This window comes from Mauremys mutica, chromosome 4, assembly GCF_020497125.1.
Source record: "Mauremys mutica isolate MM-2020 ecotype Southern chromosome 4, ASM2049712v1, whole genome shotgun sequence".
Taxonomy (NCBI): Eukaryota; Metazoa; Chordata; order Testudines; family Geoemydidae; genus Mauremys; species Mauremys mutica.
Window position 1 is genome coordinate 18,526,141 of NC_059075.1, and position 26,898 is coordinate 18,553,038.

At 41.1% G+C, this 26,898-nt stretch overlaps 2 protein-coding genes across 10 annotated transcripts in view; both read right to left on the minus strand.

Annotated features, from left to right (window-relative positions):
* The window catches only part of ADSS1 (adenylosuccinate synthase 1), a 29,606-nt gene extending 24,750 nt beyond the window's left edge, over positions 1–4,856 (minus strand). The window contains exon 1 of the mRNA XM_045016598.1: positions 4,609–4,856. Within this exon, the coding sequence (XP_044872533.1) occupies positions 4,609–4,791 (183 nt within the window). The 5' untranslated portion in view covers positions 4,792–4,856. The remainder of the gene's footprint in view (positions 1–4,608) is intronic.
* A 1,151-nt stretch (positions 4,857–6,007) lies between these two features.
* LOC123368464 (inverted formin-2-like) lies at positions 6,008–25,552 on the minus strand. Of its 9 annotated transcripts, none has more exons than XM_045013268.1 (15): positions 25,198–25,552; positions 23,914–24,432; positions 22,851–22,993; positions 22,245–22,306; positions 20,525–20,639; positions 19,364–19,446; positions 18,031–18,131; positions 17,205–17,275; positions 16,936–17,043; positions 14,128–14,198; positions 12,518–12,635; positions 11,400–11,564; positions 10,685–10,787; positions 8,417–8,557; positions 6,014–8,017 (listed from the first exon to the last, which is right to left on the minus strand). In XM_045013268.1, the coding sequence occupies exons 2-15, from the start codon at positions 24,404–24,406 to the stop codon at positions 7,989–7,991; spliced, it is 1,803 nt and encodes a 600-aa protein (XP_044869203.1). In that variant the 5' UTR covers positions 24,407–24,432; positions 25,198–25,552; the 3' UTR covers positions 6,014–7,988. The 9 variants fall into 9 exon arrangements, with proteins under 9 accessions (XP_044869208.1, XP_044869205.1, XP_044869207.1 ...); XM_045013269.1 differs by lacking the exon at positions 25,198–25,552 and adding an exon at positions 24,817–24,870; XM_045013265.1 differs by lacking the exon at positions 25,198–25,552 and adding an exon at positions 24,525–24,806.
* Between the last annotated feature and the right edge of the window lie 1,346 nt (positions 25,553–26,898).

Genomic DNA, 26,898 nt, shown 5'->3' on the forward strand with positions numbered 1-26,898 from the left:
ACACAGCAGAATACTTACAAGAAGTAGCAGTAAAAGCTGTAACAAACTGTGCAAAAAATTCAAATGTCTAGTACGCAGCTTGGTCACAGACAATGCTGCAAATGTAGCCGAGATGAGAAGAAAGAAGAGAGTACCAAGCTAATAACATATGGTTGCAGTGCTCATTTGATGCACCTTCTAGCCAAAGACTTCGGTGTTCCAGAAATAAAGGCTAATGTTGTTGAAATTGCAAAATACTTCCGTAACAACCACTTTGCAGCAGCTGCTCTGAAAAAAAGTGGGAGGAACCAAGCTAACTCTCCCACAAGACGTGCGATGGAACTCAGTAGTGGACTGTTTTGAGCACATATCAAGAACTGGCTTAATCACAAATGACAGTTTGTGAACAAAATTGTGAAAAAATAGATGGCACCGTCACAGCCAAAGTTCTCAACTTTGGCCTTAAGAGAAATGTTGAAAACAAGCTGAGTACCCTGAAGCCTATTTCTGTAGCCTTGAACAAAATGCAGGGAAATAGCTGTTTTATAGCTGACGCTGTTGAAATTTGGAAAGAACTGAGTGAAATCTTAAAAAGAAAAATATGCATGACAGAGTTAAATTACAAGCATTAAAAAAAACAAACGAATGGGACAAGTACTATATCCAGCTCATTTTTGTGTAAATATTCTCAATACTTGGTACCAGGGTCAAATCTTAACTGCTGAAGAAGAGGAGTCGGCTATAACATGGACATCCAACAATCATCCCTCCATAATGCCAACCATAATAAACTTCAGAGCTAAGGGTGAACCATTCAAGAAATATGTTTGCTGATGATGTTTTAAAGAAAGTCACACCAGTGAACTGGTGGAAGTCACTTAAGCACTTGGATTCAGAGACTATTGAAGTGATAATCTCACTTCTAACAGCAGTTGCTTCTTCTGCTGGTACAGAAAGAATATTTTCTTCTTTTGGACTAATTCATTCCAAATTGAGAAATCATTTGGGACCTGAAAAAGCAGGAAAGCTTGTTTTTCTTTTCCAGATTATGAATAAACAGGAAAATGAAGGTGAAGATGACTGCAGAAGCTAATATTTTAAGTTTTCTCATGTTGACCTGTGTGACATTGTCAATTTTTTTTAAGATTTCATTTAACTATTTTAGTTAAAAACAATTTTAACAAAAACAAACCTGATTTTAAAAAACCTGAATAACTAAATTCAAAAATTCATATGCTTGTTTTGTTAAAATATTATATGTTTGCTGTTGAAGAAAAAAATCCAGAATATTTAACGTTGTTGTTTTAGTTAAATAAAACAATTCAAATGTCTGTCTGGTGATGTTCTCCTCCTAATACAGCATGGCAAGAAAATCCTCCAAATATTAACAATTAACCTGTTGAATTTGAGATAGTTCACCTCTCAATTACTTCATAAATGTCTGCTTCAATTACCTTTGGTAAATGAAATAACCAAACAATCATTCATTTTCTGATATAGCTGTAAAACGAATCTGAAAAGTTTTCAAAATAATTCACTTAGAAGATGTATAGTGTGTACCTTCTAAAAATGAAACCTACATCTATCTCTGATTGTGAAGAATATGTATTAAGGTTATAATAACCAACAAGAATGCACTTTTATGTAGAAATCCATGATTAAATCAAGTCTTCCTGACTATGATTTAAATCATGATTTAAATTTTAAATCAAATCCACTCTGCTATTTACTAATGCAATCCTGAACAACCCAAGTGCCAGTTGTATATGCCCAGAGCCTGTAAACCAAACATTGCCATACTGAGAATCCGGGCCTTGACTCTGCGAACACTTAAACATGTGTATAATTTTACTGCCATAAGCAATCCCCACTGAATTCTCATATGAGTAAAGTCACACACATGCTTATGTGTTTACAGGACTGGTTCCTTGAATGTGAAACTGACTATAAACAAAAGTGAAAAAGATTTCTTTGATTTTCATTGCCAATGATGAAACATATGCAAATAGTAAAGAAACAAGACAGTCAAAATTAAACAGGATTTTAAAAATTCTTTCCATTTTTATAATCTATAGTGTTACTATTAACACAAGCTACAATGATTTATTCACAATATATGATTAAGTTGATAGAATCTTTTTTAAATGTTGTCCTCTAAATAGCAAATTTGTAATCAAGATTAGCACTTTAAATATTTTATTTGGAAAAATACCACTTAAAGCACCTTAAGCTGTCTACTTCTACTTTTTTGCCACTCAAATATAAAAAATTGCTATTCTGATTTTATTTTTCCCTTCAAAATGATTAAAGTCTTCCCTCAACCACCACCCATTAGGACCCGAATCCTCCAGCCATATATGCACTGTGCTTAACTTTATTACCATCTGTGGTGGTACTAGTGACAGCAGTAAAATTAAGCAGGATTTGGGCCTAAATAAAGTGTGTGTCCAGATCCAGTCTTAAGCTTTTCAAGCCAATTCCCTACCCCACTCTCCTAAAGTGGTTCTAAAACCAGGGTATACACTGCTGCCTATAAAAGTTTACAGAGAAACTTGTGGAGGAACCTTAAGTATATTCATCTGAATGCACATTCATTAGTCTCCATTTGTAGGGAAAACCTCCCAAGGTGATTCAAGATCCAGCAGCTTACCATACCAACTGAAAATACTTTACCCACATTCTTAATATTTAACTCATGTGTCAAAGTTTATTTACTTAACATATTTAATTAGGAAATGTCCTTGGGGTTATCTCAGTTTCAAGGATATCAGTGCTTTTCACTGCTTGCCCATTGTGCATTTTAAAACAGAAACATTTCATATAACCTGTTAACTGAGCTGAACTTGTATGAATACAATCAGAATAAAATGTATAGATTTATTATAACAGTTAAAAGATAACGGAGAGACAAGGTGGGTGAGGCAATATCTTCTAATGAGCCAACTTCTGTTGGAAAGAGACAAGCTTTCCGTCTATACAGAGCTCTTCCTCAGATAAGCATTAGTATGTATATTTGCATAAGCACTTTCATGATTCATGCTTTGACTATCTTTTTTTTAAGTAAATAAGATTATGTATATTTGGATACAATGTCCACATTCTTTAGTTTATACTAAACAAATCTCTGTGTTTTGAGCCTCTTTGAACTATACTCTATTTAGTATTCAGACCAAATCAGAAATAAATCTAAGCAAAGCAGTGTAACAAGTTCCATAACCACACAAAAACACTTCAAGTGGCTATTTCCTTTCTCTATTTTCACTATACATGTTCTATTTCAAAAGATTTTTAAAAGGCCTTTCAAGTAATTCTGTAGGAAACAAGATCTGCCCATCCAAAACACATGGCCGCAAAACTGAAGAAAACTCCTAAGATTTATTAGTGACCAGTCTCTGAACTTTGAACTAGTTAGTAATTTCTCCCTTACACGGTAACAAAACTGGAACAGAATTAAATCCATTAAGTGCAAGTGGTCAACTGAGTGGAAATGGCTGCTAAACGAAAGATCTTGGGACCTGCTACATATAATCACAGAAATGTAGGGCTCCTGCAGAACCCAGCCCGATGAATTTTCCAAAGAGGAAGCATCCATGGATCATGAGGACACAGTGCAAGGAAGGGAGAGGGCAGGCCACCGGGAAACTCTAGCTGCTCCGACCTCTGGTCACCTTAAGCAATCATCTGACACCTGCTGCATGCATCCCCTCCCCAGCCAGCCGATGGGCCGCTATCAGACGGCAGCAGACGCCTTGCTCAGACACGGCCCATGCCTGTCTGAACATCGGGATCTTGTGTCTCTTATCATGAACAGTCAGCTATTTATATTTATAGTTCAGGACTTTTTCTTTCCCAGTGACATTTCAATGTGCAACCAGAGGAGGGGGAAGGGTCCCAGCTCGGTCCTGGGGAAGAATCACACCTCCTCCTCGAGCACAGAGGCAAAGAAGAGAAAGTAAAACAGGGAATGAGAGAGTGGGGGAAAGGAGGAGAAACAATGAGAATGTGCTGAAAAGAAAAGAGAGGAGAAAGAGAGAGAGAGATGGCAGAACGAGATTGCAAAGACAGAGAGAGATGGTAAAGGGAGACTGGGAGAGATGGCAAAGAGATGGCAGAAACAGAGATAAAGATATCAGAGATGGAGAGATGGCAGAGACAGAGAGATAAAGATATCAGAGATAGATATCAGAGATGGCAAAGACAGATAAAGATCAGAGCTAGATAAAGAGAAATATCAGAGACAGACAGAGATCAGACATAGACAAATAAAGAGAAAGCATCATTGACAGATAGATAATAAGGTAAAGATAAAATAAGATAAGATAAGATAAGATAAAAAAACTGGAGACAGAGAAAAGGGGGAAACCGAAAGGCAGATAAGAAGGAGGAAGATAAAAGGGATCCGGGAAAAGGAGAGGAGAGAAGATGCCAGAGGGGTGAAAAGACAGAACAAGAGCCAAAGAAAAGCGAGACCAAGAGAAACGGAAAATCGGAGCGAAGAGAACAGTAAAGGCACCAGGGTAAACACGCCAGGAGCCCAGCAAGTCGCCAAAGAGCAGAAGAGAGCCGCGGAGCCAACCCCCTGCGAGCCACCATGGCCCCGCTCCCCGGCCGCCGCCGCCCTGCACCCACCTGGCACCTGCAGACGATATCCGCCTCGGTGGCCAGCAGGTCAACCAGCTTCCCTTTGCCTTCGTCCCCCCACTGCGCCCCCAGCACCACGGTCACTCTGCTGCCGGCCGGCTCGCTGCGCGCGCGCTTCAGCCCCCCGCTGGGGTGCGCGGCGCGGCCGTTGGACGCCCGGCTGGCGGCCATGGGGCCTGCCTGGCTCGCTCAGCGCCGCCCGCCCCGGAGCCCAGCTGTGTGCGCCCTACCCCGCCGGCCGGGCCCGCCGCCCCTTTAGCCGAGCCCCGAGCCCGCCCCGCGCGCTGACGCGCGAGCCGCCTGCCCAGGGCCCGGACCGCGGGAGGGGCGGGGGCGGGCAGTGAGGGGCACGCGGACTCCGAGACCGGCTCGGGACAGACACACACACGGGACTGTTCCTAGACACACTACACCGACACACACATACTCCAGGGGTTGTGTTACTGGACACACACACACACTCTCTCCCTCTCCAGCCTGAGGCACCAGGGGTTGTGTTACTGGGGACACACACCTACTCCCTCTCCAGCCTGAGGCATCAGGAACTGTCACTGGCCACACACATACACTCCATCCTGAGGGACCAGGGGTTGTGTCACTGGACACACACACACACACACACACACACACAACAGACTGAGGCACATGAGGCTATGCCACTGGTGACAGGGGCATCATTTCAGGCAAATACTGTCTGTGGGAGGAGGGTGATAAGGGTGAGTCAGCATATATAACGTTATACATGATTCTATTATATCCTGAAAAGGCTGGAGTGGTGGTGGAGCAAAAAGTAAATATGGACCTATTAAAAGTCAGGGGAGGGGGAAATAAATGTCAGAAGGGCAACTGCCACCTTTTCCCCATAGCAAGTGACATCCCTGACTGGGGACAGACAGACACTCCAGCCTGTGGGTAGACAGGGCCAGAGGTGCTGGAACTAGAGGTGTGGGGGGTGTTGCCGCACCCCTTAGCTTGAAGTGGTTTCCATTATATACAAGGTTTACAGTTTGGTTCAATGGCTCTCAACACCCCCGCTATACAAATTGTTCCAGCACATTAATACCTGAGACGCAAGGGATTGTGTCAGTGTACGTGTGTGTAGGTTGGGAGGGAATGGACATAACAGCTTTTGGCTTGAGACACATGGGGCTATGTTGCTGAGGGAAAGGTGGATGGAAGAGCACAGAACATGTTCCAGTCTCATGCACCTGGTTCTCCATCATTGTGTGGGTGTGGCTTGGTGTATATTGAATACTAAACTTTCTTGGTCACATGGACCCATATGAATTTGTAGGAGCTGGTGGATGGAGCACACAATCTTCACACTTTCTATAGAAATTACAAGACTCCTAGTATATTTAGAACTATTTAGGCTCATATGCACACACACAATCTTGTCTACACTGAGGTTTTTCCTCAGAGTCTTCTGCCTAACAATAATAGTTAAGGAAGTTGAGATTGAAATTAATTCCCTACCTGTCAAAGCATTCAAGAAAAGATGAGAGGGAGTGTAACAGACATGGAGCTGATATGTAATGATGTATAGAAACAATCATTTGATGAACATGATATGTGACTGGTCAGTGAGGGGAAAGTATTGTATATTGGAATTACTAGACTTTCCTGTATGAATGCTTAATAGGGGACTACGGGAAGAATAAACAGGAAGGCAACACAATGGTTTCAGATAAGCAACCTCCCAGCAAACACTGGGGGACAGTTACCAAACAATGGCAGGGTTCCAGGCTCTGACTAGGCAGAAGTGACGCAGCTGTTATATCAGGCTTGGAGGCTAGAGATCAAAAGAACACTAAACAGTTAAAAAGCCTTCTGAGGAAAAGGAGGGGGGGTGAGTTGCCAGGGGCTGTGCAGGGTGTTGCCAGTGAACTCTGACAGGGACACAAGCTGACAGAAAGGGGGCTCTGTGGAAGAGTCTTAGGAATTAGTCCTTCCAGGGTTCCCATGAGTGAGATGGTTAGATACCTTGTAAGCAGACATATATATAGGGTGGTTCATTGTTTTCAACATATGTTTTCTCTGAAATTCTTTTGTTGTAAATAAATGATACTTTGCTTTCAGAAAGCTGTTTGGTCACTGATTAGAACTGTCATTGCCCTGGAAGATACAGGACTGCAGGGTCTGGGTCTAGGTCAGACCAGTTGAGATAATCACAGTTAGTACTAAGGGACTGCAACCCAGAGCCCGGTCTGATAGTGAGAGAACCATATGATTCCACCCTGGGAGACAGGTGACCTCTAGAGGCCTGAGACCTAAGGGGTGTGCTTAGAGAAACCAAGAGGGCTCAGTTTATTAAAAGAATTACCATGACCATTTTTTTCTTAATAGAAAACAAAACATATACAACAGGCAACTTTGTTTAGCATTGTACTGAGATGAACAAAGACAAAATATGCATCAAGTACAAATAGAAAACAATACAATGTATACCTATTTTTAAACAATGCTCCATTAATAAACAGTCAAGATTCTATTTTACATTATATTTCAAAGTACTAATTATCAGACACTCAGTTTCTGTGTCTTGTTTCCTGCAGCCTATTCTTTGTACTTTTTCACCACACTACACTTTATCACTGCAAATCAATGATCAAAGAGGAAACAAGAAGCAAACAAAACTACATTTCCCTTCAACTGGTTTCACACTTGCAGCTTGGATTCTTCCACCATTGTAAGTAGTAGATAAGGGTGGACAATTAGTCACACTTCTCCAATTGATACGGACCATTTTGACATCTGTGAACTTATTATTTAAGGAACAAAAGCTGAAGTCCTTTCTTGCTGAAGACAATTGGAATTTTGCCTAAGGGCTGCAGAATTTGGCCCTCATTAAAAAATTAACACTGCTTAAGAAACTGGTTTTGGGGTTTGCTTCTGCAGCTCTAGAAGTCAGTGACTGGTTTGAGAGCACAAAGATGTCAGAATAGGCCCTTATAATTCAGTGGAACTTCTGTACCATACGTTGAACTCTGTATTGCTTTTCATCAATTTAATGGAATTCTACTTTCTGCTACTAGTTTTTGTATAAAAATAAGTTGAATATAAGTTACCACCAGATGTGTGTTGCTTACACTTGTCATTAGACAGTCCGATATGAAAGACATTCTTTTCAATATTGGCAATACAAGACATGTAATTAAATTAGTTCATATAAAATTCTAACTAATAAGGCACAAAAGAAATAATAGGAAAGTGCATATATGCATGTTTTCATTAAAATAAGCTCATCTTTCTCCCTTGATTAACTAAAGCAAAACAAATATTTCAGCATCTCGCACACATAATATATAGACTAGTTCCTTGAAGCAAGCTGGTGTGATGCACTTCAACAATGTAACTGTCTGGTAACTTCAGGTAATGGAAGCTGAAGTAACAGAAGCTAAAGAAAAATGAAGCGGCAGAGAAAGAATCTCTTGTCCATTATAAAGCATCAAAAATAATGCAAATAAAATCACTTATGTCTGAGATTTCAATAGTAGCCTAAAAGAGCTAGGTACCTAAATTCTTTTGACATTCAAAGGGAGCTAGCTAGGGTGACCAGACAGCAAGTGTGAAAAATCGGGATGGGGGAGGCAACAGGAACCTATAAAAGAAAAAGACCCCAAAATCGGGACTGTCTCTATAAAATCAGGACATCTGGTCACCCTAGAGCTAACTTCCTAACTCCCTTGGGTTTCTTTGAAAATCCTAACCTATATCTTTTTAGCATTGTGTAATGGAAGACTAGAGTTTAATAGTTGTAGCCACATTGCAGGTGCAGTTGGATCTGTACTCTTACCAGTTTCAGTAGGTGAGGTTTTGGGAACAATTTCTGACTCAGACTTGTTCCTAGTAGTTTTCCATAGCTGAAAGCCTTTCCTTATATCTACTAATAAGGCATCAGTGACACATGCTTCTGGTCTCACATCTCCTTTTTGAACTATAAAGAATGAGATTATAATACATATCAAAATACTTTGATGCAGTGCGCTCTGAAATCCTGAGAGATAGCTACAGCTAACGGCCTGTCTGTCATCTGCAGACATGTGATCCTCAATTATATGCACAGATACAGAAACCAGATATTGGCTTGAAGGAACTTGTGACAGTCATTTGTGTCAGTAAATCAAAGATTAAGGTCCCAATCCTGCAAAGACTTATGCACTTAATTAACTTTATACAATATGAGTAGTCTCATTGACTCCAATAGAACTACTCACTGAGCAAAATTAAGCATGTGCTTAACTCTCTGCTGGATCAAGGCCTAAGAATCTGGTCAGTACATGCTAATAGGACTTCACCTAATCCATTGCCATCCAATTTTTCCTCTTTAAAACAAAAATCTAGTTCATCTACTTAAAAACAAACAAAAAACCCAAAACACCATTACCATGATTCTAAAATGTCTAGGTGTATACATAGAATGGGAGTTTTCAGAGGAGTTTAAATAAGACAAACACCCAGGTTCTAACTTTATCAGAGCTGATAGTCCCCCAGCTTACTTTAATAAAACTCAATGTGAATAGGAATTGCAGCTAAGAATGCCCACAAGTGCTGAAGTAGCTAGGCACAATTTTCTGCAATAAATATTGAAGAAGAAACTTCAGTCAAGATTTCCAACTCATGTTTGAGTTATCATAGAATAGGGTTAGAAGGGACCTCAGGAGGTCATCTAGTCCACCCCCCTGCTCAAAGTAGGACCAATTCCCAACTAAATCATCCCAGCCAGGGCTTTGCCAAACCTGACCTTAAAAACCTCTAAAGAAGGAGATTCCACCACCTCCCTAGGTAACCAATTCCAGTGCATCACCCACCCTCCTAGTGAAAAAAAGTTTTTTCCTAATATCCAACCTAAACCTCCCCCACTGCAACTTGAGACCATTACTCCTTGTTCTGGTCCTTGTTCTGTTATACCCATATAGGATGAAATTCACCTTGATGCATTGGGCCAATGCCACTTGAGTCCTTATTAAACCCAATTTGGAGTGCTTAAATGGTGCAGAGGGCCTTGTGCTGTCTCTCTGCATGGCGGGTAAATTTCACTCTTAATTTTATATTTAAGTAACTTTCCAATATATTAAATTACTTTTTCTATTTACAGTAAAATGTAGATTATTCTAATTAGTAAAACTATATTAAATATAAGTTTACATTAAATGTACTGTTACATGCTAACGACACAACATATTGGAAATACAGTCTGTCCAATGACAATCTTGGCCCTCTTGTGGTTGGTTATCAACATTCAGATTTTTCTTTAGAAGTTTCTAAAGATCAATAACTGGAACAGATTATATTAAAACGAATAGGACTAAAGAAGAACTGAGCTTTTTTGGTCACAGATTCTTACTCAGAGCTTGTTGAAAAATGCAAAATATGTGTGTGTGAACATCCAATCAAACATTTGCATGAATCCCGTTCGGCTGTGCTAATACGCAAACCTTCATGTAAAATGAACTTAAAATATGAATGGAATTTTAAATTTACACATGCACACATTTACACTAAAAATGCATATCACTTAGGTGCATACTTAAGTTTAAGAATGCAAGTCATCCAGTTCCTATTCCGCAAAGCATGTGCTTAACTTTAAGCATTTGCTGAATCAGAGCCCTAATCAGGGGGGGGAAAAAAAAGGAGGAGAATGGGAAGAGTAACATGTGCTTTGCCCAACACAGCTTAGTTTCAAATATTCCTTAACAGACTCATATCCTAAAAAGATGCAAATGAGTGTTAAAAGAAATGCAAAGAAATCAGAAGCCTCCAAACTGAAATTAGCCTCTATTTCTGCTAATGCATTGTTTACCGTGAGTGATTATTTTCAGCTCTAGCCCCATTGTGAGGGGTATAAGAAAAGAGGTGTGTACATTTTTATCATCCTTGTGTGAAAAGGGCTTCAAAATTAGTATTTTTTAAATTTCTTCCATATCTGATGGAATAACTATGCCAAGGACTTAGAAAATTAACCAATGCTTTTTTGGTCACAAATCAGATCATCCACATCTAGAGAGACATACATTCTCCTTTAAAGTAGCAAATAATTCCAAAATACTTTTGTGAGACTTACTGATATTTCCATATTCTCCTTTTTGCCGCTTAGCTTCCTCCTCTTCAAGCAGTTTCTTTCTTTTCTCTGCCTTTGTAGCTTGTTCCTTCCTTTCTTGGTTTTCCTACATCCAAACATCCAGATAGAATGTGAAATAAAACATCTGAGATAAAAGTTAACTGGAGAAGAGCTGACGGAGATATTTGCAATTATAAGCAAAAGCTATTCCAAACATGCTTCTTCACTTGATACCCACTGCTGTGGCTCAGTCACTGGGCTGTTGGGATGAGTGGTAGAATGAAGGCTGTTCAGAGTAAACACCGGGTAGGCCTTGCCTACCATGTTTTGAGTCTTGCTATTCAGTAAGATCTTTACTCCCTTCTAAAAATGTATCAGTTTTGCTTACTCACTTTTACACATCGCTAGCTTTTACTTCACTGAGGCCAGCCGGTCATTTTAAGGAGAACCCAAGAGATTGGAGCATCCTTAATTCTTTGTAACAAATAGCGGATTTTTGAATTAGTTTGTTCACCCATTCTCTGCACACCTGCTTGGAGGTGGGGGGAACATAAGCAGGTGAATAGCCCCATTCACTCCTATGCACTGAGGTCCAAGGTCTGGGTAGCCCATATATTGGTGTAAAAGGGCCTAGAAGGGAAGGGGAATTCATACTTCCATGCATGGGTGATAAGTTCAAATCACAATGTAGCCCTAATTATTCACAAGTGTAAACCACCTTTAGTGCCTTGATAAATAAATCCCTGAAGGTTTTCATTGTGTTAAACACATCTTGTAATGACAATTTGTTTCGATCTTCACAGAGGTAGTCCGCAAGTTCTGCCTTCTTCTTTTTAATGGCGGCAAGCTCCTCCTCCAGTTCCTTCAAACCGTTTATATGGCCCTGAGACATATTTACAATGCAATTTATTGAGGTTAAAAGCGACATGCATCTCAATTACCCGCAAGTCTCAAGGGGAGAGGCAAAATAGTTAACAAATCAACGCAATAGCTTTTAGAAAATCAGACAGAACTCTAAGTACTGCTTGCTTTGGAAACAGCAATTCAAGGAAAGTTAGAACTAGTTACAGTATGCTACTTTACTTGTAATTACATTACTTGTTGTTTTCCTCAAAAATGTGTAACTATTGGGGAACCTCACCTACCCCTAACACATCATGTAGTCTCACTGTCACAACATGACCACTTGGCGTTCTTGGCCAGCATTACATGGCTAAGCAGAAGATTTATGAGGAACATGACTGCCTCCCTGCCCTTAATTAATATTACCCTGCTTTAAGACTCTCTCTAATATGACAGGCTCTGAATTATGATAGTGAATTATTTACTTTGGAGATGTGCAATACATATACAAAGGTTTAGTTTTGTTTAAGATGCACCTACTTTCTAAACATAGGAAGGGCCTGATCCTGTTATGTTAAGTTAAGCAGAGTTAGATTGGACCCGTGATAATCAATGCTTATAAATACATGCAAAAGAACCTTTCTGTTCTTCAGGAATGTGAACAGTTTTTTCAAGTAAAAAAACCAAACCAAAACAAAAAAACCACAACACAAATAACTCCTCTGCTTTTCTAGAAGATGTCATGCCACAGTGATACATCTGTATACTGTAGAATACTAGGCTTAATTTTAGCTTTTGGGGGGGATTAAATGGACCAGTGGTTCAACCATTTCCATACTGTGACTGCACATGAACTCTGAAAAAGGGTTCAGGACCCTCCTTCCATCTAGGTTTAAAGGTACACCCCTTCTTCTGACCTGTTTGTGATCTCCTAGAGATATATGACATCTTGGAAGAGGGAAGCATGAGATGGATCAGACCCATGTCACTTACTTGAATAGATTTTCCATACTGTGCTTTTAAATCATCTATTGATGACATGTTATGCTCAATTTTCAAAAGTTTCTTTAAATGGGCATCTGCCTCTGCCTTCATAACTTCAAAGTTGGTTCTGAAAATTCCACAGGAAGGTTGTAAACCAAGAGGATTGCAAACAATATAATGACTAGCCTGTTTTGTTAACAGAGGAAGGATGTAAAATCCCAATCCTGCAAAAGCATCCCAGTGGGTGGACTTCTGTGTTCATGGGGAACCTCAAAAGCATATGTGGCAGCAGCATAGGGGCCCCAACATACCTTCCAGTTTCTGATTATCCCTTCATGGTAGGCAAAGCATTGTATCCACATAACGTGAGGCAGAATTGTACTGTACATCCAAACGTAAACCGCTAAAGCAGCATTAAAGCCACCCCTCCTTTCATATTTACAGATGAAAACCTGGATATCTATTTAAATCAACAGGGTTTTTGGTTTGCAAATTTGTTTTGAAAATTCTCACCGAGTGGCTTAACCCCAATACCATTAAATTAATAAATATATGATGAGCATATTTATACTAACAGTACTCATATTTGAGCTTTAGGTAATGGGATATTTATACTTTTACCTTCCAACAGCATTAGCAAGCTACTTCTTCAGAATTTAAGCTAAAGCCAAAATGCTCCCTATTTTCTTAAAATTAATACACTCTTTGCATTTAATCGTTTAGCAACTGCTTGACTATGTGAGTCCATCTCCAGATTTACAGTTTCTCTCAGTGACTAGCTGCAAGGAAAACATCAGACTCCTAGAATACCATAGAGTTTCTATGAATGCATATAGCATAAATCAGCACTAATTATAATGTTAATTCTGATGTGGCGTTTCCCTCAATGACTGTGTTCCTCTTTGGATAAATACTTAGTCACTGGGCAAAAGAGAGAAAGAAAATTACTCTGTAATCCAGTGGTTATGGTCACCCCCCTAAAAGGAGAGACCTGGGTCCAGTCTTTCTTTCATTATTTATCCATAGTGGAATAGCTTTAGCAGGAGAAACTGCGGGAGCCCCACCTCAGAATATCCCATGGCTCAGTGGTTCTTGAGAGGTGAGAACCCCCTGTTCACATCCTTTCTTCACTTGTGCCTGAGAAGGGGGAAATGGGACCTGGCTTTCCCATATCCCAGGCAAGTGCTCCAACCACTGAGCTACAAAGTTATAAGGCAGATGGCAGCAACCCCTCATCCAGACAGATTTTGAATCAGACCCGATCCAGCAGGATGCCTCTGAGCACGCATACTGGTCAGATCAGGCCCTGCATATGACTTATGCAGCCAAATGCCCAGCTTCCACTAGTTTGTGAAATCACTCTGGGGGATTAGGCAGTCTGCAGCAGTGCACATGCTCAGAGGCAGAATTATAGGCACCTTGGGAAATCTGACTCTGGAAACATAGACTCAGAGCAAGTTTAGGTGTCTACATGGTTCAACAGGAGTTTTGTGGATTGCAGTAGAGCCAGAACTGGGACTTGAGTGCCTACGTTCCTGTTTTAGGCACCTAAGTCTGGGGTTTATGTGACTAAGTACTTTTATGATTCCCACATTCAAGATTAAAAAAAAAGGTCATACCCTTCTGCCTTTGAAACACATTCAAGGTCATTGGGAAGCTGTAGTAGATCCGTGTGGTTTTTTTCAACTTCCTAAAATGTAAGTGAAATTTGTTTATTTTGTATGGTGCATTTCCTTATACATGTGGGCACTGAGACACTTAATTTTAAAAAGTGAGAACTGAGAAAGTATGGTTTACATGTATTGGGGTAAGTTTAACCCTATTATTACTCCACTGACTTAAACAGTCTCATAGTTGTACATACGGGGAGTATCAGTATATCGGACTCTACTATGTTGTAATCTGATAATTGGTACATATAGGATAAATGCTGCATCTTATAGTAAGTGCTCCATGCTAGATCCTCCACATACCTAACAAGAAACTCTTCTTGAAGCAGATTTCTTGGGCAGAGCCAAAATGCATAGAAGTCAAATCAGAGGTGTATGAGTAAAGTTTTCTTTGAATTGCTCTGACCCTAGTGTGTTCCTATAGATGCTCTCCATTTGTGTTGACAAAGCAACCTGATGACTGTTCTGATTTGTGCTGGTCTATTTCACCTACAAGGGGGCAAAAAATGCAATCCAGGAATGGCATGGAAAAGGAGCATTCTGAAGACATCTTTCTTCTAACCACACCTCCTTTTCCTGCCTTGCCAGCACCAGAGAGAATGTGGGCCATACAAGCCTCTGTTCCGGCTCTATGCCACTTGCAGGATCACCTTTCACTGGGGTGATGCTTGCCAGGGCTTGTGGCCAATGTTCACTAGCCATCCCATGCAATGCAAGAACCTGACCTTCTGTTTCTCACTAATAGAGGACAGAAAATTCATTTCATTTGGCAGATTGGCCCTAGCTTGAGAATAGCATGAATGAAGGTGCAAAGATAGGAGGAGACGACAAAAGGAGCAGCAAGGAGAAGAAGCTTTTAGAAATGGAAATCATGCCTCCCCAATCTATTAGAATTCTTTGAGGGTGTCAACAAGAACGTGGACAAGGGTGATCCATTGGTATAGTGTACTCGGACTTTCAGAAAGCCTTTGTCAAGGTCTCGCACCAAAGGGTCTCAAGCAAATTAAGCAGTCATGGGATAAGAGGGAAGGTCCTCTCATGGGTCAGTAACTGGTTAAAAGATAGGAAACAAGGGTAGGAATAAATGGTTAGTTTTCAGTAATTAATTAGCAGGGTCCCCCCCACCCCAAGGACCAGTGCTGTTCCACATATTCATATGGAACAACATATGGAAGCAATGCTGTTCAACATACTCATAAATGATCTGGGAAAAGAGGTACACAGTGAGGTGGCAAAGTTTCCAGATGATACACAATTATTCAAGATAGTTAAGTCCAAAGCTGACTATGGAGAGTTATCAAGGGATCTCACAAAACTAAGTGACTGGGCAACAAAATTGCAGATGAAATTCAAAGCTGATAAATGCAAAGTAATGCATAGTGGCAAACATAATCCCAACTATACATACAAAATGATGGAATCTAAATGAGCTGTTACCACTCAAGAAAGATCTTGGAGTCATTGTGGGTGATTCTCTGAAAACATTCACTCGATGTGCAGCAGCAGTTGAAAAAGCTAACAATGTTGGAAACCATTAAGAAAGGGATAGAAAATAAGATCATAAAACCACTATATAAATCTATGATACACCCACACCTTGAATTCTGTGGGCTGTTCTGGTCACCCCATCTCAAAAAAGATATTGGAATACAGAGAAGGGCAACAAAAATGATTAAGGGCATGGTACAGAGGGCATATGAAGAGAGGTTAAAAACCTGGGATTGTTCAGATAAGAAAAAAGGAGATGACTAAGGGCAGTGGCACATAAGCCAATTGGGTGGGGCCCCAGAAAAATGGGAGCCCTCACACTCTGACAGCTCCACCCAGGCGGTGCTCCTGCCAGGGAGCAGGATTGAGACATGGGGGCTTGCCTCACTCCACCTGCCCAGTGCTCCAGCCGGGGAGTGGGACACGGGGGCTTGCCCCACTCCACCCACCCAGCACTCCTGCAAGCCCCTGCACCCCAGAAGGAGCCCGGGGGACTGCAAGCAGAAGAGGTGGGGAGAGGCCCCCACTTCTTCTGGTCCAGGGGCCCCACAAAACCCTAATCTGCCCCTGACTAAGGGGCAATATTTTAGAGGTCTACAAAATTATGAATGGGTGGAGAAAGTGACTAGGGAATTGTTATTCACCCCTTCACATGAGAACCCGGGGTCATCTAATGAAATTAATAGGCAGCAGGTTTAAAACAAACAAGGAAGTTCTTCGTCACACAATGCCCAGCCAGCCTGTAGAACTCATTGCCAGGGGATGTTGTGAAGGCCAAAAATATAAGTGGGTTCGAAAAAGGTAAGTTCATGTAGGATGGGTCCATCAATGGCTATTAGCCAATATGGTCAGGGATTCAACCTCATGTTCCGGTATGTCCCCAAGCCTCTGACTACCAGAAGCTGACATTGGATGACAGAGGCCAGATCACTTGATAAATTCCCCTGTTCTGTTCATTCCCTCTGAAGTATCTGGCACTGGCCACTGTCGTACAACAGCATTCTAGGCTAGGTGGACCATTGGTCTGACTCAGTATGGCCATTTATATGTTAAGTCAAGAATAGGACCTTGGTATAATTTAGATGCTACTGATCCTGTCCTCACTGAGATCAATGGCAAAGCTCCCATTGTCAACAACAGGTACAGGAGCAGATCTTAAAATGTAAGTAAGGTACATTTTAAATTAGAGCACATTAACATTAGCTGATTGTACATCTGGAAATATATTAATTGCAAGGCTAACTTCCCAGTAAGAAACTGCAGTGGTACCTCCAAAATATGGTGGAGCAGAGTAATAGGAGTTTGGTTCGCTTTGATTTCAGTTAGTTTGAGCAAAGTGTTAATTTTAAAACCACCAGCATCTCCAGTGTGACGCCCCTAAAAGATAAATAAAATAAAATAAAATCCTTGTTTCATCTTAAAATAAAGCTCCATTATTCAATTTTTGTTATTTTTATTTTATACATACACAGGAGACTGGATTGCAATTATATTTTGCCATCTATAAAAATGTAATGATTTTAAAAAGCCTTACTTACATAGTTCAGAAAGTTTCCAACTTTAAGAATCAACTGACAGAAAATGGGCAGCCGGTGACTGGTAAGAAGTGCTAAAAAAATTAAAATGGATGGTTTAAATAAATTCAATGAAGGACTTTGAAATTGGATTTTCCTGATGTTTAAACAGGGCTTGCACAAAGGCTTTTCTCAGATTATGCAGGGCCCGTATTTTTATGGCTTTGGAAACATGCCAGGCATAGGATTCGTTTGTCCCAGTGCAAAAAGAAGCAGGAATAAATAAGTTGAATAAAAGTGGCCCAAGTAGGCTTGGATTGTATAGTTGCGTGGAAAGTTGATCTTCCCTTTAAGTTTAGAATATGTCTGTGTTTAAACTGATCAATAGGAGGAAGAACTGCTTGAACAAATTCTGAAGTGCATCAAACCAAAAGGGTCAACATCACATGTTTTTCTGTGCATGTTCCCAATGGTTAAAAAAAGTGATGGCTTTTGCACACACAAAAAAGAGCCTATATTAAAACAAAGAACAAAACGGTCTATATACAGAATTTGGGACCTTCCCCCTCACTAGTGGAGATCTTTGGTAAGAGTTAGTCAGCACACCTATATTTTACTCACAATCTGCTAGAATCATTCCCCCATTCTGTGTGTTCCATCTCACAGCTGAACTGTACAAATTGCAGTTCTGCATTATTCCAGAAATTGGAATCTGTGGCTAGCGCTCCCACAGAGCTTCCTGTTCGATAATAAGAGACTCATTTGGCCTAGGTGCCATTTCATTTCAACTAATGGTGAGTTTTCACTTGGCTTTTAGCACAAAGCATGGATACAATTGCATCTCACTTACTTTCACAGGCTCTCCTGACCATTTGTGCTTCAGGCCATAGCAAATCCAACAGACTGCTTGTCTCTTCACAGAACAGCATACATTCAATTCGCAACTGGTAGCTAAAAGAGAAAGTCAATGCAAGTAATACAGATGTGCTTAGCTGAAGCATGTCTAGCATGACTGCAACACATTGCTGAACTAAGACCAGAGCAAGGGTTATCTTGTTCTCTTAATGCCACCATGTGAGATATTTCCCTCATTGGATTAGATTACAAATAAATCAAACAAATAAATCAAATGTTTTAGACATTTAGTCAAGTGTCCTATAAACAATTATCATGCCCCCTCCCACCAAAAAACCCACATAGGCAACATCATATTGCAACCTATGCAAGAAAAACACATCATAGCAGTTATGGTAATAAAATAATAATACCTAGCACTTCTCATCAGTAGATCTCAAAGTGCTTTACAAATGGGGAAACTGAAGCATAGGGAGGTGAAATGACTTGCCTAAGGTCACCCAGCAGGCAAGTGGCAGACCTGGGAATAGAACCCATGTTTCCTGAGTCCCAGTCCACTAAACCACACTGTTTCCTGTTATACAGCTTTGTCTGGGGTTTGTGCTTCTCCTCTTAAATGAGAGGCAGTATTTGCCAGCACGGAAATCCTGAATCCTTCTCAGTGATGCACAGTGATCCACAGTAATGTATACAAATGTTGGAATAGCCAAGAAAGCATTTTAAAAGGGTTATTTTAAAGCAATAAATGCAGTTTGAGACTGATATAAACTACATTTCTACAGCATTTTGCAGAATGTTAAAAACAGTCTCTCTGTGAATGAAGAATAGTCAAACCTTCAGATTTTTTGTAGAACACCACTACAATTTTCAACATCACAGTATCAGAGGGGTAGCCATGTTAGTCTGGATCTGTAAAAGCAGCAAAGAATCCTGTGGCACCTTATAGACTAACAGATGTTTTGGAGCATGAGCTTTCGTGGGTGAATCACAGTGTTCTCATAAATAGTACAAAGATGACTGTACGTCTGCCAGTCTGCCCAGTTAATTCAGGAAGGCTGTTCCTCTGGTGAAACACTGCCTGGCACACACATAATCCAGTATTTAGTGTATATTATGAGACCCTTGACAGTGGCTGGTGCACAGAAGAGAGGAGTCGACTACAGCTGCAAATAGAGGAGTTGTTACTTAGGGTGAAGCAGGAGAGGCACATGCGTCTAGTGTTGTGGGCTTAGTCCCCAGGGATGATCCATGTTGAGAGAGAGAGAGAGAGAGAGAGAGAACGAGAACTCACACACACACATATTGAAATCAGTGAAGATTTCCCTTACCTAGTAATCCCGAGGAGGAGGAGATAAAATTGGTCTGCATTTGCTAGTTTTGCTTTTTCTTTGCAGGATTTCAGGTTCTCTATCTAACAAGGAAATAAATCCGTTGACACTAATAACTGCATTTGATAATTGCATTCCATACTCACAGAGCCCACTTTTCAAAGTGACTGCCTAATGCTGCACATATCAATGAGTATTTCAATGGACAAGGTGGGCAATTGGGCATGCAAGGACCATTTTGTGAGTGCAAATTCATAGATGGTCTCTGCTCTAAAGAGCTTACACCATTCTTTTGTTCTGTGTTGTATGGCACCCAGCACAATGGGGTCCTGGTCCGTGCCTGGGGGGTCTGAGGATCTATCACCAGACAAATGAATATTAATATACACCCAAGTTAGGCAGCCACTTCTGAACTTAAAGTCCCTCTGGAAATTTGTCTTCTTTAGAGAAGCATATATATGCTAACACAGTGGTTTTTAACCTGTGGTCCATGAACCTCTGGGGGTCTGCAGACTATGTCTAAGGGGTCGTTACCAAACAACAAAAGTTTTCAACTTGTGGTTAGCAGACCACAGTCTGAGATTTCCAAAGGGATCTGTACCTCCTTTCAAAAAATGTTAGGGGTCTGCAAATGAAAAGAGGTTGCAAACCACAGTGCTAACATATTTTAACATTAGACTATCACCAGGGCCGGCTCTAGCCAAAAAAAAAAAGCCATGAGCATGATCTGCGGCAATTCAGCAGGAGGTCCTTCGTTCTGAGTGGGAGCGAGAGTGAGGCACCCTGCCGTCGAATAGCTGGACGTGCCGCCCCTCTCTGGAGTGGCCGCCCCAAGCACCTGCTTGCTAAGCTGGTGCCTGGAGCCGGCCCTGACTATCACCCAGCCAATTTAAAAGGACCACTGTGCTAAACCCAGTGTTTTAAATGATATCCACTCTAAATCTCCCAATGTGCTGTTCTCTAATCTTTGTCTCAGTGCCAGATCCTGCAATCAGCTCCAGATGGGAAGACACATTACCTCTTAGAGCACCCTTGGATCCAGTTGCAGGATCTATCCCGTACAATGTGAGATCTTAAGAGCTGGGACTGTGACTTCGTCTGTATTTTATACAGAACCAAGCACACTGTAGATGTGTAAGAATTAATAAATAGTGTCAATACCTCATGCTTTTCAGGCAGTAGCTTCATTAGCTGCTTCAGAGTGTCAGCATCAAACTTGGTCCTGTCCCCTTTCTCAATCATGTTAGCAACCTCCTCATTTGAGCTGCAGGAAAGACTTAAAAGCTACAGTAGAACTAAGAGTAACATGCCAAAAAGAAGAGGAACTGATTCTGCAGCTAACATTGTATCAGTAATGGATCAAGGTCAAATGGACGTTACTGCTTTTCCCCTCTACTGCGCTTACCTTGCCTTTACTTCTAGGATCATAGGTGTGCTAGAAAAATAGGATGATACTAAGAGGGAAACTGTCAAGATAGGTTCTTGGTACATTCCTGCTTAGATGATTAAAACAGGAAGAATTTTAGAAGCCTAATGTATTTGTCACTGTTTGTTTGTTTATGTTTCTCGGCAACATTTTGAACTTCACTTGGCTTGCATGCTGAACCTAGAGGGCTCCATTTGGTTGAGTTTCCAGTATCATAGGAAATGAGTCTCACCCCGCCAGCTTCCTCCTCTCCCTTCTCCCCCCGCCACCTTTCAGAGAAGTCAAAGCAAAACACAACTCTCCTTCTGCTTTAATGAAGACGTTTCACTAGCTTGGGATGGGCCCAAACCAGAATGTTTTATCCGAACCCCCTCTTGACCTCTCCCTGCTGTCCCAAACTTGGTGAAACAAGATACATTTGACTTGAATCCAAAAAATTCTGGAGTTGGTTCTGCAAAACCACAGCTACTAGACTAACTGGGGTAGAGCATGACCACCAAGCTGAGAGCAGAAGAGGTCACGCTTACGTGGATCTCGTCGCTCACAAACGGAAGCTCAGCTAGCTCTGCAACACCATTCCAACCTCTCTTTGATCCCACGTGGGCCACTCTCTACATTTAGGGTCCATGCAGAGGGAGGAAGCAGCGACTGGATGGGCTACATGCCATTCTGTCCACCCTCCTGCCCCTGCATCACACACAGAGTGCAGCATTTATACTAAGTTAATACAGGCTAGGGCTGAGTTATCTTTTCCGGGACATTCCCTCCATGGTACCGATTTCCTCTTAAAGGTGGGTCCTGGAGTAACCATGGCCGGTAGGAATACATTGCAGTGTGGCTCCAGTGGAGAGGTCCTGTTACATGGTGGGTATGTGTGTGTGTGGGGAGAAAGTGCACCTTCACCATGTGAGGCAATCTCTGTGGAAGAGATTTAGTCAAGGACCTGCAGCGATCTCCTCCCTTCACAGCATCCCATGGGCTAATTCAGCCCATGATTTTGATAACATTCTACTATTAACTAGTAGGGTATTTTCCTCGTGAAAGAAAAGATGACTCAAGACTGACTATGTTTTGGGTCTAAATTACTTGAAGTGTTTCTTTAAATTATTAAACGGATTTAGAACTTCCAGTCAGGAATCTCCATGCACGTTTGATGTCAGCAATTAACATTTATGTCACTAATGCCCAGCAGATGCACCAATCTGAAAGATTCCTTTGTTATTCTGTATGAATATTCCCTGTCTGGATGCTTAGCCCATCCGCCCTTAGGTCCTATAGCACAATCCCTCGACTTGGTCCAGGAATAGATTGCCAGGCATGTTACTGTTTTAAAAGAAAACACATTTTTGACTCACTATTAAACGGTATTTTAGGGGATCTAAAATATTTCTGTTGAATTGATTTGCATACCATGGTTGTATTTTATTCAGCAATGAGGTACTCTTCAAATCTTACCATTTAAATTGCTTCAAAAATATGTTCAAGAGGAGGCTTTTCTTCATATCTATAAATGTGATCTGTGTCAAAAAACGCAATCAGATGAGAAGAAACGTTTTCTTTGATTTTAATAAAATATAGGCAAGGGCTTTTTTATTTTAGTGTATCTGGTTTATATTACTTACATGGCACTTTTCATAAATTAAGCTCAAAGCAATTCACAAAGGAGTGCAAGTATAAGCTCCTGCTTACAGCTAGAGAAACCAAGGCACAGAAAGGAGAAGCCATTTGTCCAAAGATTGTAAGGGGACAGAGTACCCCAGCATGCCTGACTCCCAGCCAGTACCCACCCACAAGACTGCACCTAACCTTCATTGGCACTAATGAAATATTGTTTACTGTAACACTGTCTATCATATGCCTTAAAAGCATATGCCATATGCTATCAAGGCACGGGGAGGGAATATATCCCTGGCATCTTACTGCATTATGAAAGGCTAATAAGAATAAAGAGTCAACTATCGTATAAAAACACAGGAGACAACTAAAAATAAAAGTCTTTCATTTTAGGTGGGCCATTTCCATGATCTTTGCCATAGCCAGAAGTGAGGCACGCCCAAGTACCTCTTTTGGTTCCTTTATTTTGGGTACTGCTGTCTCCTTGGGGGTTGTTTGTGAAACACAGAAGAGTTGCTCTATGCTTGTGTAATCAGGATCTATAACTTCATCACTGCTGCTGGTCACTGAAGCCCACATGGAGTGACTTTCTGAAAAAGATAAGGTAATAAGACTGGCTACAGAGACATCTGAAAACTCAGCACATTATGTTCAAAGCAATACTACTTACTAAAAGGGAAACACTGGGAAATTATTTAAGAGCAGCAGTTCCCACAGACAATATCCCAAAAGTTTGAAGGCTAATTAGATCAGGAAAACTACAGCCATTTGTAATTAAATGAACTGAAGACAGCAGCTGAGCTAAATGGATTCTACTAACTTCTGTTTGCTCTAGCTGATCGGCTACATATTGCAGAGTAGCAATATGCACACACAGGACTTTGAGCTCAAATTAGGTTAACATCTCTGCCTAAAATACTTAAGGACTCCCAAGGCTGCATAAACTCTCCTGGAAATGGGCTGGTGACTGATTTTCTGGCAGCTGCTTCCATCAAAAATAATAATGTCAGAACATCAGTTAAAAAAACAACAGTACCATACATTGGTGAAGTTAATTGCGAAAACATTATTGTGCTCTCTAAATGAATTTGTAGACTCTTCTAAGCAAAAATCTTTAAAAACATTAAATTAGTAAAGTCCTATACCCCTTTGTAATAACCCCATTTTATGGAAGAGAAACTGAGGCAGAGAGAGAGCAAGGTTGAGTGACATATCAAAGGCCTCACTTAGCAGAACTGGAAACAGAACACAGATGTTATGAGTCTCAATCCTGTGCTTCATCCCCAAGGCCCTCTGACTCAAGCAAATATTTCTACTAACTAAAAGCCCAGTTTCTCAAGCCCCACTATGCAGTGCGATGCTTGTGGGGGGACAGACAACACGACTCAGAGTAGGTATAAGGAGCCACCCACATGGAGCAGCTTGCAGTGATCAGGGCCTAACCTTTGGTGGTGATGTTTTTCTTAGAGTTATAAAGTCATTAAATGAATGCAGTGTTACAAGCACCTACCTCTCACCACATCCCAGGGAAGCTTCTGCCAGTCAAATGGCTTCATTCTTAAAGTTGGAGTCTTTGCCTTCTTAGGACAAGGCTCGCTTTCATGTCCAGAAGCACCACCAGGTGCAGCATTACTGCATGTTGGGGGATAAGAGGGTGGCATAGGTACCATACTTTGCCCAACACAAGGGCACAGAGGGGGTGGTGGGGGCAGGGGCAATAGTGATGGTGGCAGAGCAGGAAGTGGAGACGCACACTGACTTGGCAGCACTGAACAGGCTGGTAGCTGGGAAGACAGAGAGTTCTCTGAAGTTCTTAGTGGCTGCCGTGAAAGGGTTATAGTTTCAGGAGGGCAGATAGTTGTAGCAGTGCACTGACCTGCACTGAGGGACTCCTCTTCTAAGTCCATGTCAACCTGAATACACTTGTTCACTTTCTGAACCAATCTCTTTTGTGCCAACTTATTACTATTTGGACATTTCTTGTATGCTGGAAGTCTCTCCATGGCTTCCTCAATGTTGTTTTCCTCTTCTACAAAATAATACAGCCTATGACTTAGCGAAGTTCTCCAGTACTGACAAGTGCAAAATTCCATATGGAAATACAAAAGGAGCAGGCCTTACTTGAAATATTTCACCTGTTGATGTTTAAATCTGCTTTGCACGAACAAATTCTATTTTAAACATGGTTTTAACATGTCCATGTCAGGGACTAATCCAGCATTAATGAGAGCAAAGCCCAGACCACAAACTTATGTGCTGTCTCCACTGTTCACCCTTCCCCGCCTCCGGACCCCTTGCATTGTAACTTTAAAGCAACGAGAAGCAGGTACTAGCTAATGGGAAACAATCATTCTGCTTCCCTTGTTGCTCCCTTTCCCTATCACTCATCCATTGATTGGGCTGTTTCACCTACTTCAAGGACTGAGAGGAAGTCAGTGCAGATGCTTCCCCCCTTCCCACAGTCATTCACCTGTGAGGGAAAAGACCAAACAGAAATCTGATGTAAGCCACACCTAGAATGAGTCACCCAGGCCTGAGATCCAAGGATCCTAAGTATTGCCACTGAAATTACTTAGACTTCAGAAATGAGAGGCCCTTGAAAGAAGCTGTAGGTAATATGAGTAAATAGTCTACACCTGGGGAAAGCCCAGGGTTATGTGGCTGGGCTGGCTAATTGCCCTAGAAGCCTACATATGGCATGAGTAAATTGCAGACAAGTTTGAAAAATTAGTCAATTATTCCTATTTTTTTGTTTTCTCTTTCAACCAATTTTTAATCCATAGTAGATCTTTACCTCTCACACTGCGATTGTTTAGTTTCCTTCATAGCCTCTTGTTAAGGGATCCCCTCAAAGGCTTTTTGAAAGTTCACCTAAATCATATCCAGTGGTTCTCCCTCATTCACTACTCTATGGATTCTCCCAGAGAATGTTAACAGGTTGGAGAGGCAGAGTTCTCCTTTATAGTAGCCATGCTGATACAACCACATCACAACACATTCCTCAGTGTTTCAAATAGGTGGTTATATCAGCATGTCTTAAAAACTAGAACTGTCAACAGGCCAGAAAACATTAGTTTCCTACCCTCACTGAAGTCACTAGCTAATTAGCAACATAGTGACTAAGATTGGAGAAATGAACAAGGCTAATCCAGCTTTAAACAGGGGTCCCAATCAAGAAAACTCTCATACACATGCCTAGCTTTATACAAGTGAGTAGCCCCATTGAATTCAATGGGATTTCTCACAGGCATAAGTGTTTGCAAGCTCAGGTTCAAGTTCTGAATGCCTGGTCAAATGAAGTCCCTTTGAACTTTCCCCCCATATTTTATTGGAAGTGTGGAATGAATGGGAAGATGACCAGAAGGATCCCTTGCTGGCAAGACAATTGCAAGGAAGAACCTGATATAGGACCTATATAGGAGCTAGATAGGAGAAGTTGCAGAGATGGACAAATTGAAAGAGATTTCAGGGAAACCAGCAGCCCTTTGTGCCCACATGGACCCTAATAGGGCTAGTAGAGAAAGTATGTGAGCCTCTACCTATTATCTTTGGAAAATCATGGGAGACAGGAGAGATTCCAGAAGACTGGAAAAGGGTAAATATAGAGCCCATCTATAAAAAAGGAAATAAAAGCAACCCAGGAAACTACAGACCAGTTAGTTTAACTTCTGTGCCAGGGAAGATAATGGAGCAAGTAATTAAGGAAATCATCTGCAAACACTTGGAAGGTGGTAAGGTGATAGGGAATAGCCAGCATGGATTTGTAAAGAACAAATCATGTCAAACCAATCTGATGGCTTTCTTTGATAGGATATTGAGTCTTGTGGATAAGGGAGAAGCGGTGGATATGGTATACCTAGACTTTAGTAAGGCATTTGGTATGGTCTCGCATGATATTCTTATCAATAAACTAGGCAAAAACAACTTAGATGGGGCTACTATAAGGTAGGTGCATAACTGGCTGGATAACCGTACTCAGAGAGTAGTTATTAATGGTTCCCAATCCTGCTGGAAAGGTATAACAAGTGGGGTTCCGCAGGGGTCTGTTTTGGGACCCGCTCTGTTCAATATCTTCATCAACGACTTAGATATTGACATAGAAAGTACGCTTATTAAGGTTTGCAGATGATACCAAACTGGGAGGGATTACAACTGCTTTGGAGGATAGGGTTATAATTCAAAATGATCTGGACAAATTGGAGAAATGATCTGAGGTAAACAGGATGAAGTTTAATAAAGACAAATGCAAAGTGCTCCACTGAGGAAAGAACAATCAGTTTCAGACATACAGAATGGGAAGAGACTGTCTAGGAAGGAGTACGGCAGAAAGGGATCTAGGGGTTGTAGCGGACCACAAGCTAAATATGAGTCAACAGTGTGATGCTGTTACAAAAAAAGCATACATGATTCTGGGATGCATTAACAGCTGTGTTGTGAGCAAGACACAAGAAATCATTCTTCCACTCTACTATGCGCTGGTTAGGCCTCAACTGGA